Genomic DNA, 16,160 nt, shown 5'->3' with positions numbered 1-16,160 from the left:
GTTTTTGCGTTATACAGGTTTTGGCATTATATAGGTCATTTCACAAATTTTTAAACTAATATTCAAAATATGTCTAGAGTTTTATCTGTAGTGAGTATTAAAGCACTAATTATACAATGAGTCATTCACAAATAATTTTGTTTCTTTATTACAAGAAAGTGAAATGTCCTGCACTTCTGCTAGCTTCATGGTTTGCATAACAGCTGCATTTTTAAGAACCATCTGGTATTTTCATTTTACTGTGACTGCTAATTTTCATTTAAAAGCTTTGAATTAAGATGAAAAGATGATTAAAAATTTAATTTTCCTATGAACTTTTATGTTTGCAAGGCAAGACAGAGGAATTATTTAAACTTCAAAACTTATTGTTTACTTCTGAAAAGTTGTGCGGTTTATAGAGAATTGCGTTATACAGGTATTCTACTGTAATGCCTTGGACTTGGAGTAAGCAAAGAAACACTTGACATTTTTTCACCCCAAGTTTGTTGCAAACCTCAAAATTAAAAACTTTTCATTCAGATTAATTTTCCCAATCTTTAGCAATTTTAATTTGATTTAATGGTTCACTCTCTAAACATCGCCAATAGTGGAATAATTAAAACCAGATTAAAAAGAGAATACGCCAAGTTGGCGACCAAAAGCTTGGCGATATATTGCCAAGTGTTTGCCAAATTATGACATCACTTGAGTTTGCATTAAAATTAACTATGATTTCCCCCCAAAAAGGTGTAAAAAAAACCTCCTTCATAACATTCGAATGCAACCAAAAAGGGAGATGCACAACTAGATCCCACTAGGAGTCTACATACCAAATTTCGACTTTCTGGGACACACCGAGCTATCGACTTCTTGAGCTATGCGACATTCATACGTCATGAGAAAACTCATAATTAACTTGGAAATCATCAAAATGGATATTTCGCATGTCTATACGTTCTTAGGCACTTATCCGCTTGTGGTCGAGTCGGAAAAAAAAAAAAAAAAACTCAACATTCATTCAGGGGTGAGCAAAATGGAAATTAAGGCCGAATTTTGAGTGAAATTTTTTCGCGAATACAATACTTCCTTTTTTGTAAAAGGAAGTAAAAAATGTATTATTAGCACAGTAAGATAAAAATGTAATATAGTATCTGTGCACGTGGCTCAAAACTATCTGCAGGAATGAAAATCAACATGCTGTGGATGGGTGAAATTTTTAGTAAGAAAATGTCTTTTGCTTTCAGTCATGTGTTTGGGAAAGCAATAATAAACATTTTTCATAAATGTATTTTCAAGTTTTGTAGATAATCAGTTTAATATGGATATTGTGAACAATTTTCAGCCAATGTTCATATCTACAGAGTGCTCAGCATGAAATGTACGCGTGCATTCTATATTATCTTGCTACGAGTATTAGTCCTTTTTATATCAAGGTTGTGTTTTGAACTTGAATCTCTAGCTTAGCCATCTAATACCTTTCTAGCTGGCTAGAAAGTTTCCTGTCAATTCATGACGGGTGAAAATTGCTTCTTGATTTGAACGAAGCCATTGCCTGTTTGATGCTATTTTTAACCGACTTCAAAAAGGATGCGCTTATCAGTTCTTACCGTATGTATGTTTTTTTTTTGTTTGTCCACTCACAGCGTCTCACCTAGCAGTGGCGTACTGGGTCAAAAATGTGTACCGGGAAAAACACTTGACCGGCGCCTTGTTCTATTTTCGCACGCCCGCCCCCCTCCCATTCACCAAGTTGAACTAAAAAATTAAACTTGATGAACTTCCTATCCGAGGAGTAGATAATCTTTAGCGCCTCAAGACAATTAAAACTTTTGCGCCCCCCCCTTTTGTGGAAATGAGAGAAAGTTTTTTACTTCCTTCGGTAATGTTAGAAGGAGGGGGGTTTTAGGGGGAGGAGAGGTTTCGAAGTTAGAACTTCTAAAAATTAAAATTTTGGACAAGTTTTTTATGAATAAGAAACGAGTAAAAAGAGGAGTTTGAAGGAGAAGAGGATAGAGAGTGCTCCCTCGTCCATTTTTTTGGGATCGAAAAGTTAAAGTTCAATTATTATCTACAACCATCTTAATAAAGAGGGGGCCTTCCCCGCTAAATTTTTCGAGATTGTAGCCCCTAAAACGCAGTTTTAGATGATCTCTAAAGATTATTCTAAAACTTCGATATCTAAGGATTATCTCTAAATTATCTTTGGTAATGTTAGGGGCTAAAGAGGTTCGATGATGCTCCCAGACCTTTTTCGATATTGAAACTTTAAAAACGCAATTGTGGATTATATCCAATTATTCTAGAAAGGGTGGTTGGCTCTTCCCCGAAATTGAAGCAGTAAAAAGGCAATTAGACTATTTGCGGTGATATTAGGGGAGGATAGTTTCGAGGGCCCACTCTCCTGAATTTTTCGAACGTAACGCGTTTTTCGCTTTAGTAACGTTAAAAGGACCGGCAATTTTCCACAAGGTAAATCTTAAAAGCACGATTGTAGGCCATCTTTGGTAATGTTAAGAGGACGGGAATTTTTTTCCGAATTTAAAGTTCTAAAAACTTTATTTCAGGTGACTTTCAATGATGATGTAAGGGAGAGGAGTTCCCGGAAGCTCTCCTCCAAACCCTTTGGAAATTCAAACCCTTAAACAAAATTTAAGACAATTTAGAGCGAGTGATAGGATCGTTCCCCAAGAAAGGTTTCAAGATTATCTCCTAAAACAGTTTTTGGACGATCATTGGTAATATTAGTGGGCAGAGAGGTTCGGAGGCTTTACGTCTGAAATTTTCAAAAATTGAAATTCCAGAAAAAAAATTGCAGTCTATCTTCGACGATTTATTAGGCAGTTCGGGAGCTCCTCTCGGAAACCATTTCAGAATTGAAGCCCAAAAAACGACCATATTTTTAGACCATCTTTGATGATGTTAGAAGGGAAGGGAGGTTCGCAAACCTCTGGAATTTTTAGAAATTTAAGCCCTAAAAACGACTATTTTTGGTGATAATAGGGGGAAGGGAGGTGCAGGGACTTCTGGAATTTTTAGAATTTTGTCCTAAAACCGAAATTTTAAACGATTTTTGATGATGGGGTGGTTGCGGTTCTCGAATATTTGAGTGGAATGCTCTCCTGGAAGCTTTTTGAAGTTGAAGGCCATCTTTGGAGACTGTAGGCGATGTGGTTAGGGAACTCTTCCTCGGAATTCTTTTAAAATCAAAATTTAGAAAACACGCTTCTCAACTACCTTTGGCGATCAAAAACAAAGAGATATAAGGTTCAGGGACTTCCCACACTTCCGCTTTCTTTTCTCCTTTTACGTATTTGTTTTTATTATTGGTAAAAATGTAGTGGAAAACGCTCCGCCAGTTTTCATTTCTAAACCTATTTGAGTGCTTTAGTTTTTCAAAAATGAAATTTTAAATTTTCTGCCTGATATTTTTATTTATTTGAAATACAAGAGCTTGCGGCTCCAAAGAGAAAACTTTTCACATATTGGATTGATGTCCCTAGAGTCTCCCCCCCCCCCACTTTATTTTAATTTAAACATCATGCCTCCTAAATCTCGGGATAAAGTTTTGGTTTACCTTCACTTTAAAACATTCAAACACTGAGAACTTATTATTTATTCATTACATTATTTAAATCTCGTTCCCTACTTTTTTATTTTATTTTAACTTGTTTTCTTTTTAAAACATATTACAGCGGCCTACATAATGCTATTATGTTATTAATCTATTCATTTTTTATTGAACTAAATCTCGTAATAGGTTTGTAACAATACGCTATTTTTTTTTCGATCAAAAATGTTTGAAACGTACATTTCGGCAGTGTTCAGTTAGGTAAATTATAATGCAGGATCTTGGATGTTTCTCAATAATATGCGAAGATTTCCTTTTCTTTTTAAATTTGGCAGAAAAAATACTTTTTGTCACTTTTATTCCTTTAGTTCATTGATTATTACTGTTTCAATTCTTAAAGATTGCGAAGGTTTCCTTCTTTTTTCTTTTTCTGTTTTTAATCACTTTTAGAAATTGGCGGCTCCATTTCTGAAAAACTGGTGGATGTTGGCGACGGCCCTGAGCGCTTCTTCGAAAAAGTTTTGAAATTGAGGTCTTTACAAAACATTAGATAAACTTTAATAAAGTGAATACGATGGTTCGTCCCTTTAAGCTTTCGAAATTTGAAGTTCAAATATCATATTTGTAGGCCATTTTTGCTGACTCTTAGAGAAAGGCATGAGTTTCAAAACTTTTCTGTGGAAATTTTTCGCATTTGAAGTCTTAAATGGCATAACTGTATTCTGTCTTTGATAACTTTAGAGGACGGGGTGGTGTTTGGGGACTCTCTTCTGGAAAGTTTTCGAAATTGAAGAGCTAAAACGAAATTGTATAGACAATTTATTATAATTTCGTGAATCATAATTTCGCTGAAGTTAGGGTGACTCCTCTAGTAAGTTTTCGAAATTGAAGTCCAACATGCTAAATTTTAAACGATCTTTTATGATGTGGGTCGTCTAGGTGCTATCCACTGAAAGTTTTCGAAATTGAAGTACTTTAAATGGAAATTTTGGCGATCTTTATTAATGATGGGGTAAGGTGGCGAGTTATCTCTCGTACCCCAACGGTGGTTGCCGCTGATTTTAGTCGACAAAATTAATTTTCAATTGATTTTGTTTTCTTTTTCATTTAAAGTTGGGAAAAATATTTTTAGTCATATCTTCAATTTCGCGCTCGGAGGGAGGGGGGTAGGTGTCCCTCTGCTTCTCCTAGTTACGCCCCTGATCATGTTTTGAATTTAAAATAAAGTTTATCGAGTAGTAGTGATATTTGCCGCCTTTAAAAAAAAGTAGCACCTGGAAGGGAAAAGGTATGTGGAAGTGTGAAAAGTATCAAATGAAATGACTAAAAGGACAATCTCATCCTATGAAAAAGCTCAAATTTAACTCTATTAAATGTGATAAGTTGAAAATGAGAAGTAGAATACACGCGTACAACAATTTTGTGTAATCATGCGCTACATTTAATAATGATTTAAAAGAAAATATTTTTAACGAAAAAAATCTCTTATTGAAAATGAATGGCTCCTACCTCTAATTTTGTTTCCCAATCTGCTGGGGGGGGGGAGTAAATTAGAGTGCCTTAAAGTCTTCATGGGGGCGCCGGTGCCACGAAATTTTCATCTTCACCATTAGAGAATTATGAATTGTTGAAAAATTTCGCAGCGCTTCTGAATCATAAATAAAAATAAAGGGCTGTGCAATGAAGGCATACCAGTTTTATTAATTTTTCTCTGTTAGTTATGATTAGTTTTATCAGTGACGAATCTAGGAAAGGAGCTATATGTGTATGAGGCTGCAGCCTCACTCCCCGTCCGCACTTAGTGAAACTCAAGTTTTTGCCTTTCTTTTGCTTCGTTGGAAGCGTCGTCAAGACAACGTAATTTTTGACCTTAGCCCCCCTCCCCCCAGGACGAAAAACCCTGGCTTTGTTACTGAGTTATAGAGAGATGGACGCCGTACGAAAGTTAGATGTCCGAAATAGGCGCCTTGGTTCAAAAAAAATCTGGAAACAACGGCATTGTTCACAACTTTTAGGTGAAAGTTTTATAGTTTCAACTGAGTTCAAGTCGGCGCTGAATGGTTGCTTATTGTTAGATTCGCGAATTGATACTTCAAATTTACAAAAAAAGAAAAAAAATCCTTTGATGTTACTTTTTTTTTAATTCCATTTTATTCCTTGGGTGAAGGGGGGTAGATTTGGATGGGAATGAAAAAAGCATTTTACATTAACGATTCTGATTAAACCGATGGATGGAGGTAACTTTGATTTTAAAAAGGGATGATACGTAGTTTTATGATGTCTTATTTGTTCATCTCGTACGATAACTCTTATAGTACCAGGCGCCGCAATTATCCGGTACAAAATTCATTAAAAAAAAAGACTGAGGCGCCGGCGCACTAAGGCACCGGCGCACCGGGAATTTTCCCGGTATCCCGGCGGCCCAGTACGCCACTGTCACCTAGTGAACCGATTTTGATGATTATTTTTTTAATGGATAGGGGATGGCTCAACTTAGGTCCCATTACTTTGTTTGACCATATTTGTCTTTTAGAAAAAAGTTATGGGCAAAAAACAATAAATTTCATGCAATTTCCCTATTAAATGATTAAATTTAAAACCCATTGTTATGAAAGTTTGGTGCCGTACGACAGTAACATTAATAGTAACTGTAATGATAATTTTGAATGAAGGCTTCTCTGAAGCGAGCATCAAGTTTCTTCAGGTGGATATTTCGATAATAATCCGAAATCTGGCGCTGTCGTCTCATTTTTGGGCGTAAATGATTTTATTTTGGTAACCTTGCTGATTTATACTAACCCTATGTGAATTATCGAAATCTTCCCTTCTTCAGTGCTATTGCTCCATAGTGGGGGTAAACCTAACCTGGAAGCGAGGTGATGCAGTGATTAGGATCTGCTTAGCCTTCACAATGCTACCATTAGGTTTGCCTCAACTACAGTAGTATTTTTTTCGTTATCATCTATGCCGATAACAGATGATCGGGGCTAAGTAAGAAAATACAGGATTGCATCATGAGCAACTTAAATGCTGTGAAATGAAAATTAGTTAGAAAAAACGTAATACTTAAATAGTTATAATTAAATTAACTGCACATGAATTCCAAAGAGGAAGAAAGATAAGTTTTTAGTGCCAATCGCTTAAAGTTTAACGCTTGTTTATAGTTTTTTTTAGTATGGAGCATTTTTATGAAAAAAATAAGGTGAAGTTTTGCGATGGTAACTTCTTACTATTTCTGAAATACCTACATTTACACTAAAAGGAATGAAATAAAAAAATTTTGAAAAAAAACAGAACCGACTTCAAAATTGCTCTAAAAAGTGAAAAATAATTTTATTCTTTAAACTACATCGGTAATGCTTTTAAACATAATTTTTGAAGTTGGCGCAAAAATGATAGATAAAATCATTCCCAGCCATAACTCAACTACAACTATAAATTTAACCAGTCCCAGTTTCTTCACTATCACATAACTTATGCATTGATGACATTATTTTTGAATACCGATATAAATGTTTCGTTTGTAACTTTGGTTGCGTTTCTGAAAATATATGAACGAAGCATAGTTACACTGGATTTTACGTTTTGTTTTTGCGCTAACTTCAAAAATTATGTTTAAAACGATGGTGTTTAAAGAATAGATGGTTATCGATGGTGTTTAAAGAATAAAATTATTTTTCACTTTTTAGAGCAATTTTGAAGTTGGTTCTATTTTTGTTTTCAAAATTTTTTTGATACTTGAAATTGTAACTCCTTAACAGCAGTGGTTGAACCCTAAACTCCAGTGGCTAGCATTCATTGTTGACCACTTTTATGTTTCTTCACTCCCCCTGGAGTACCATTTATTCTAATGCAGGGAGGATCAAACTATTTCAGTAAGGTACCGCCCTACAGCCAGGGCTAAGGCAGAAATACATGAAATACACCGCCAGCCCAGTCATGTATTTCATGTATTTCTGCCTTAGCCCTGGCTATAGGGCTGTACCTTACTGAATATACCTGCCTTGCCTTCAATATTCGAGTTGAACCGAACCATTGTTTCGGTCACTCGTCTGGTTATGTGCTAATTCTGCATTAGCTACCAGTTTGTTTGGCACTCTTGACTTCCTTAAGAGGTTTTCCACCTCCAGCTCAGTCACTCCTATGCAGGGCTGATGAGTGCTAATAAGCACGAAACTGCAGTCCTTGACTGGGCTGGCGGTGTATTTCATGTACAAACTGTATTTCAGCCAGGGTTGTTAGTTTCGGCCAATGGTGGTTTTAACTATGGATAAAACCGGCTTGGATAAAATCAGTTTTGGCCTTTGATGTAGATAATGGAAACAATAAAATTTAAAATCAAAATAAATGCATACATAATTAAAAGAGATATAAAACATCAATCCTATAATCAGTCACTATTCATTATTTAAGTAAACAGTTCATTTTGCATCCTATGCAAATAATAAATGACTGTTATATACTAACGGTTAGTCATATCATAATGTTTCAAGCAGTGTAAATAACACAATGCATACTTGTTTCAAAGTTTTATGTGCACAAAATGAATTTCAGATGTAATCAAAGTAAAGTACTTATTTTTTAATACGTTGAATACATATTACAAGTTTTATCTTCACTGTGAATAATTTTTAATGTTAAAAAAAAGTTTCATTTAATCAATAAATCAGTTTTAAAAATTATTTCAATTATGATAACTGTACATCCAATTTCTTTTAATTATGCATTAAAATGTGCAATACTATGCATACAAACTGTATGTATACACATATTAGTGTGCTTTTATACAATACAGTTTTGGAAAGCTCTATGGTGGTCCAGTGTTGGCCAGTTTTTACCAGTTTTTGCCAGTAGCATGGCCAAAATGGGATTCGTCCGGCCAAAACTACAATCCTGATTTCAGCAAGGCAAATCACCTACTATGCGTCTTACTCAACTAATCTCAGAGTTCAACATGAATGTCATGGAATGGCCATTAGGGTGGAGCTTATTTGCACTGAAAAAATAAAGTTTTAATTTTTGTAGGTCTTACCCTCTTAATTTGTTCCTTTTGATGAAAAACCGCTAAATATGAAGTTTGAATGAAAAATTTTGATATTTAGAGGTAGCTCAATGAACTTGAAGTTTGTTACATAGAGAAAATTTCGACAAAAAGTGATAGTTACACATTTATTTACGTAGCACTTGTAAATCAATTGAGACATGAAAGAAGGTGGTTTCTGGGTTATAAAATGCACCTGGCATTGTTCTGGAAACAAGTTATTGTTTTGAAACAGTCCCAGATAAAGTCACTTTCCTGCTGTCAGGGTATATTCTGCAGTGTTTCTCGATGACTTGCAGCAGAAACAGCAACTGCGTTTCATCATATGTTATCAGTCCACTGAACTCCTGAATGAGTGCCACTACACGTTCAGCATGATCATTCACTACATTTAAAGCTTGAATAATTTTTTTGGCTTCTTTGTAGTCATCTCTTGTTTCCCACGATGCTGGATCAACAGAAAAATAATCTACGGGCAGGTTTAATGCCTGGAACAGTGACATAGACTTTGCTGTTACAAAATCATCCAAATTTTTGTTCTCAAATGTTTGAAGATCAATCTTCCTCTGTTTAGAATTTTCTTTGGTTATATCACAGCACTGACCATTTTTATCTTGGTATATGCACTGACATGACTATCAAGAAAAGCCAACGAAACTAGTTCCTCTGTTAAATACCATAAATGGTTGGAAAACTTATTTGCAGCTGCTTTCGAGATATTTGTATGAATAGCCGAATATTCAATCAAAGACTTCATTAGTAACAGGTCATTATATGGAGCACTTGCAGCTTCTGGTGCTGATATCCATGCTTTCATGTATACACATGCAATGAAAATGCATACAGCTGTTAATCCCTTCTCTTCTTTAGATGTAAGCTTGAATTGGGATCTAAACATCCAGATTTTGAGACTTTTATAAATACATTTCGACATCCAACGGTCGTGATGCATGGCTCCAAGTGGCATAAATTTAACACCTCTAACAGGGGCAGTTCCGAGGAAAATAAGCACAAGTTCAACTAATTCTTTATAATCACCTCTTAGTTGGTTATAAGACTCTTCCATGCATTTTTTTGCATAAGCAATTGTATCTTTTATATCCTTTATCAGTTCATCAACTACGTCAATTGAAATTCCAGTTTCGTACTGGTCGGTGTCAATGAAGCTCCAAAATTCCTTGAAACGTTTGAATAATGGAATTTCAGGAGAAGATGTGGCTCCCTTGCACACTTGAAACACTGAACCTATAATCAGTCCCAACACATGATGCCTGCACGCAAAAGGAACACATGCACCCGAGTTACTGCCAGTGTTTGAACTGGTTGTGTCAAAACACATAGCATGTATGTTGTTTGATATTCCCCAGCTTTCAATAGCTTTAAATACTGCTGTAGCCTTTGCCTCACCTGTCCCAGATGGAAGCTTGGGAACTGCAAGTAGCTGGTGAATTCTTTTCCCAGTTACTAGTACAGGCAGGCGATCCACTTTATCTTTTGCAACGAATCAGGAATTTGCTGTCCCAATGGATAACTAGAGGGGCGTTAGGTTGAAACTTAGCCTTTATGTCTGCATATTTCTGAGCTTTTTCCTTCCTTCTTTGACAGAGAATTGAGTCCTTATTTAAAGAAAATTCATTGATATTGAATCCTAAGTTTTTTGCAGTTTCTGCTATGATATAGAAAGCCTTTCGGTCTGACACTTTTGTTCTGTCCAAAGCTGCAGCAAGTTGGGGAGTAACTATAGTTTTTCTCCCTCTCTTCCTTTTCTGTCTTTTTGATGCTTGTTCTGTGATATCCATTTTCTTACCTTCTTCCGTTGAGCTTAATTTGCTATCAGTTTCAGTATCAGTAGATGATTTAAGTTCCACTATAGAATCTTTTAATTCTTTAATTTTCTGTTGCTGTATTCGGACATTTGCTTTTGTTTCTCGTTCAAGAGCTTTTTTCTCTTTTATATCAAGCTTTTTATCAACTCCTAACATTGATCCACACCTACCTTTCTTCCTTTGGGCTATTAAAAAGTCTTTGTCTTCTTGTAAGACTGCTTTACCGTAAAACATCAGCATGAGGCAACATCAAAAAGATCTTCTAGTTTAGAGAGAATAGTTGATTCCTTACCTTGCTGTGTTGATGAACATCAAGCTTTATTTTTCCTCAAAAGCTGCCATTCTTTATACAGCTTTTCAAGCTTCATTTGACAATTTTGGTTGTCTCACATAGGAATTCTAGCTTTTTGCCAAAACTTGGCAATTTCTGTGATGGTCAGAGTTGAAGCTTGTCTTACGGTTTTCTTCAATTCAAGATGATGATGCAAAAAATGTCCCAGAGCCATACGCAAGGATGGCAATTTTCCATCTTTTAATTCTGGAACTGACCCACCAAGAAGATACAAGTCATTTTTAGATCTTGTGGCTTTTACAGTCATTTTGCTTTCAAAACTGAAGCAAAAATAAAATACTGAAAACAAATACACATAATGGAAAAGTAAGCAATCTTTGCTTTTCGAAAAAAAAAAAAAGATCCCGCAATGTTAAAATTTTCACAGTTGTTGAGCTACCTCTAAATAATCTTTAAATGTGCTAATATATGGCCTGAATTTTTTTTTTCATACAAAGGAACAAAATGAGAGGGTAAGAGGTTAATATTTTCATAGTTGAAAAATAAGCTCCACCCTAATGGCCATTGCTTAGTCCACACTTAAATCCAATGAAAACATCTAACTCCGAAATTATATGCAACTGGAAGCCAATATTTTTTGACACAGGCCATTTTAAACTCTCCCTATAGTTAATGGTAATGCAAAACTAGAAACAGTTAATTCTCTGTTGAACGACTTTCAAGGGACCACAAAAAAATCGTCTTTAAGTAGAATGTGTCCTTTAAATAGAATGCTTCTAAAACTGCAGTGGAGCATCCGTTACCGTGAAAAGTGGTCTTTCAATAGGGACGATCATTAAATAGAGCATCTTTACAGAGAATTAACTCTATTTACGATGGAAAATCATGTATTTGGAGTAATGGGCATAATCGAGATCTTTTGATTATCGAGATCTCGGGAATCGAGTACTTCTGATAATCGAGTGATTGATAATCGAGATCTTTCAAATCGAGTACTCGAGCGATTGACTTCTCGAGATCTTTGGAATCGAGATCTCGAGATGTTTGAATTGAATTCTTGACCAGTATCTAGACTTCCTGAGTTCCAGGAGATTTACTTTTACAGGGGTGCCCCCTAAGGGTGTCCATGGTGCTCACAACGCCACTAAACTTTTAAGGGGGGAGGGGGCTGAGAGCGTCTTTTACATCTCATTGGGAGGGGGGAGCTCTTGTCCTAGGAGTTCCTCCATAATATTTGAGAGGGTGCGCCATGGCTCTTCATGGGTCTGGGGAGTGGGCAACTTTGACTTCTAGAACAGTCGACTTCTCGAATAATTGTTTCTGTAGGGTTGCGCACGAGGGGAAGGGGTAGCATCAAGCTCATAATTTAGGAGGTCAAGAAGAGGCAATTAATTTGTATAATAGGCACTGAGTACATACTTTCTTTTATCTACCCCGCCCCCCCCCCCTCTCCTGGAAAATTTAAAATAACGGGCCTGAGTGTCATGACACATACTTCTGTCACTGCAACTTTGAGGGCAGGCCCGCTGGGGAGACGATTAACCAGAGGGGTCAATCGCCTCCCCGGCTTTGAAAATTGATGATTTTTAATGTAAAGGAACGTGCTTTTTGTAGTTTTTTGTTTAATTTTGCACTGGGGTACATACCAGGGTGATCCAAAAAAGGCCCTTTTTATAAAAATCCTGACTTTTATTGGTCCTACCCTCTCATTTGGTTTCATCTAAGTAAAAAATAATTATTGTGAAGTTTAAGCTCATAATTTTAGCATTTAGAGGTAGCTCAACAGCCTCAAAGTTCCGTGTTCTTCCATTTTATGCCATAAATGCAGATAGAAATAAAATTGACGTTAGGAAAAGTATATATAGTTTATTTAATTAAAATTGCCAGCATTTTGTAAGTTAAAAATAGTTACATAATAATAATATTTCAACAGTTATGTATTTGGCTTTCCTTAGTACACATTACAAACTCTGCTTTTTACATCCGGGATAAGCTCATCAATGTTCTGTGACAACTTGCAACAAGAATTGGAATTGTTTTTCATTGCATGTCATTTATCCATTAAACTTTTATTAGGGCTATACCCATTTCAGCATTATCATTAACCACTGAAATTCTTTGAATAATCCTTTTTGCTTTCTTAAAATCCTCCTGAAGCTCCCAGATTTCTGGAAATGAAGGTACCATGTAAACCCATGCTTTGAAAAAATGAAATGGACCCCTTTGTCACAAGTTTTTCAAATTTCATATCCATAAAATGTTTTAGTAAAATCTTAGGGCGCTTCACCACATTTTTTTCCCCCATTTACTTCATTCATCACCTTCACCATCTGTCTTTTAATGCAGTGTGGCACTTTATTGGCAAAAAGGGCTAATGCCACGAGCTCTTCTGGCAAATACCACAGGTATTGGCAAATTTCTGCATTGCAGTTTTGCTTATGTCTTCATCAATCTTTTTATACTTCAATAAAGATTTCATTAAAATCGTTATACAGTGCATTTTGAGGCATAGAAGCAGTCATCCAAGCCTTTAAATATACACGTACAACAAATATGCATATTTTTTGCAATCCCTTTTCTTCTATTGACGTGATGGTAAATTGACAGCTAAATCTTTTTTTTGAAACAATACAAAATTTCGGATATCCATCTAGCATGATGCATAGCCCCAGGTGCTACAAATTTGATACTATGTGGAGGAGCTTTACCGAGAAATATTAAGCATAGTTCAAGACATTCTCGATAATCATCTCTCGCTTGCGTGTCATGTAGTAATCTTTCAGCAAATACTATTGTATCATGCTTTACATCTGTCACTTGTGCTAAAATGTCCTTATTGTTGATGCCTATGATATATTTGTCTTTCTCTATGAATTCCCAGTAGGCCTGGAATCGTTTAAAAAGAGGTACGTCTGGTGCGGAAGAAAAACCCAAACATTTATTTAACACTGCACCAATAATTTATTCCATAATGTGATGTCAACATAGAAAAATAGTAACCTTTTCTTTAGTTTTTGCTCTAGTAAAACATGGGTACCCTTACTTTCCCCGGCATTGACACTCGTTTTGTCAAAGCACATTGCAGAAACTTTGTCAGTTAGGCCCCAGTCCTGCAAAGCTCACCTTCTTAATTTTTTTGTCATTGTACTTCTGTTTTTTTTTCTCCCAATAACTTGCATTGTTAGTAAAGTTTTTCTAACTTGGGCTGACAGTTTTGGGGTCTTTGTACGGGTATTCTGGCTTTCTGCCAGAATTTTGTTATTTCTTCTATTGTATTTCTTGAAGATTCTTTTACAGTTTTCTTTAATTCAATATTGATGTATTTGCCATGCTCAGTTATTTTAAAGTAAAGAGACATATGCATTTCAAAAATAAGTGCAAACTGCTATTCCAACAATGGTGAAATCAAAACCAAAACAATTAAGAATACATACATAAGCAAACACAAGTTGAAAATTTATTCGATCATGACTGTTAATGGAATAGATTTTATGTATTTACTTGTATTTATAAAAGTATTTTCATAATGGCTATTGTTCTCTTTATAAAATAGCAATTTTATAAAGCAATTGTTTTCTTGTTAATAAAAATAGCAATTATATTTTATCTTAGTGAGGTCAATGGTCGTGTGTCGTAGGCGTTCTATTCAGCAATGATGAAAACTTTATCTGCATTGAGCAACCTCTAAATATTGTCGAAATGTTTTCAAATTTTGTCTGATTTATTTTTTAATACATTGGAACAAAATGGGAGGGTAGGACTCAAAAAATTTTCACCTTCGAAATTTTGGTAGCAAGCCATGGTAGCCTAGACATGAATTCGAACATGAAATTTTGCCTAGAATGAAATTTTGGTGGCCTAGTATCATACCCTTCACCTCCTTCCCCCAAGCTTCACCCTGGATGGACCTGTTTATGGGGGGTCAGTTTGGTAGGTTTTAGTTTCTTTTTCAAGGGAAGGGTTTCAATCCTTAGAGGGGAGGGATGTATGGCTGAATTTTTGCGCTGCCTGCGCCACTGAAAGTTTTAGGGGTGGTTTTCGAGACTTTCGTTATCTCAATTTTTGGCGGGGGGGGGGGGGAGGATTCGCGGGCTCTTTTCCTAGACAGATGCTACGAAACATTTGAGAGGGTAAATTTAATAGATAAATTTAATAGTCTTCATTGTGGGTCTCAATTCTTGTGGGATGCAGATTCAACGAGAACTTGATTTCGGCGGCCTTCAGGGAATGTATGATTCTCAGCTGCCACGTAATTGTTTCGAATGATTCTGGACGCTTATTAATCAAGAAGTTGATATTGTAAACAAGTCGAGGAATCGCAGCTCTGCACAAAATTACTCGTTTGTTCTTGTTTTTTTTTTTTTTTTTGCTGTTGCTGTTGAGAGTGTTAGTGTCTGACTAATATATGAGAAGGAAGGGAGGGTAAAATATTTCTTGTTATTAGAGGATTGGGATTCCCGGTGCATTAATAGTGCAACTTCAAGTTGAATCGGTTATTTTGCTTCTTCCATGATTCGCTCTTTTTAATTTTTATTTTTCACTTATTGACTTGGGGGAAAATCTAATAACAGTGGGTGCAGGGAGTGAAATTAAGATGTTTCTCAGTCTTTCAGAAGTTTTGATGCTTGCCATGTAGAATTAATTTTAGCTAACATTCTTTGGCCCAATTTTTTAACTAAAATTACATTATATGCAGATTATTATTGTTTAATTTTTTTCATTCCATACGTATGATAAGAGTCCAAAGTTTCCGCTCTTGAAAACTACATTTGAAAAAAAAATACATCACGTTAAAAAATTTTTTTGAAGACTTTTGGTTCTTCGGTTTTTAATTTAGCTTGTTTCTTTTATTTAAAATCATTCATTCTTTTTTGCTCGTCACTCATTTTCGTTTGCCTCCGAGACTTCATACTAACAGAAAACAAATTCTAAATAAAATAATGTAAAAACTAAAAGAAATGTCAATCGCTCAAGAAATCAGTACTGAGTAAACTTAGTATAGCACTTTAAACATCTTAGTCAAATTCCAATCTTGTTGCGACTTCTGACTAAACGCAACAACACTTTCTGAAATCGAGACCCCCCTTTCGTCTTCACTTCTATTTTACGCTGATCAATTACCATGATTGAAAAACATCTGATTTTCAAAAGATATGTGAAAATAATCATTATTAAATTACAAGAAAATGTCTCTGAAAAATGAAAGAACGCTAACATTTTACTTTCAAGAATAAAAAAATCATTTAAAAATAGTTGAGGCAAAACTTGCCGCCCCTGAAAATTTTGCCGCCCTAGGCAGCTGCCTACTCTGCCTATTGAGAAATTGAGCCCCGATACTAATATAGACTTTTTACGCTACCTTGCGGTGATTAATACTAAAGAAAAAAGTAAAGCATTCCATTTCACGTGTTTTCTTTGGGGTAAATTACAGGCTTCAGACAGTTTGTGGTGTAA

At 35.5% G+C, this 16,160-nt stretch overlaps 1 protein-coding gene across 1 annotated transcript in view; it reads right to left on the bottom strand.

Moving 5' to 3' along the window:
* LOC129232469 (E3 ubiquitin-protein ligase mib1-like) overlaps window positions 1-10,570 on the bottom strand; it is a 51,850-nt gene extending 41,280 nt beyond the window's left edge. Inside the window, exon 1 of the mRNA XM_054866614.1 lies at window positions 10,396-10,570. Within this exon, the coding sequence (XP_054722589.1) occupies window positions 10,396-10,570 (175 nt within the window). The remainder of the gene's footprint in view (window positions 1-10,395) is intronic.
* Window positions 10,571-16,160: the final 5,590 nt, after the last annotated feature.

Source organism: Uloborus diversus, unplaced genomic scaffold (genome assembly GCF_026930045.1).
Source record: "Uloborus diversus isolate 005 unplaced genomic scaffold, Udiv.v.3.1 scaffold_12, whole genome shotgun sequence".
NCBI classification, from domain to species: domain Eukaryota; kingdom Metazoa; phylum Arthropoda; class Arachnida; order Araneae; family Uloboridae; genus Uloborus; species Uloborus diversus.
This window is presented reverse-complemented; position numbering and strand designations above follow the sequence as displayed.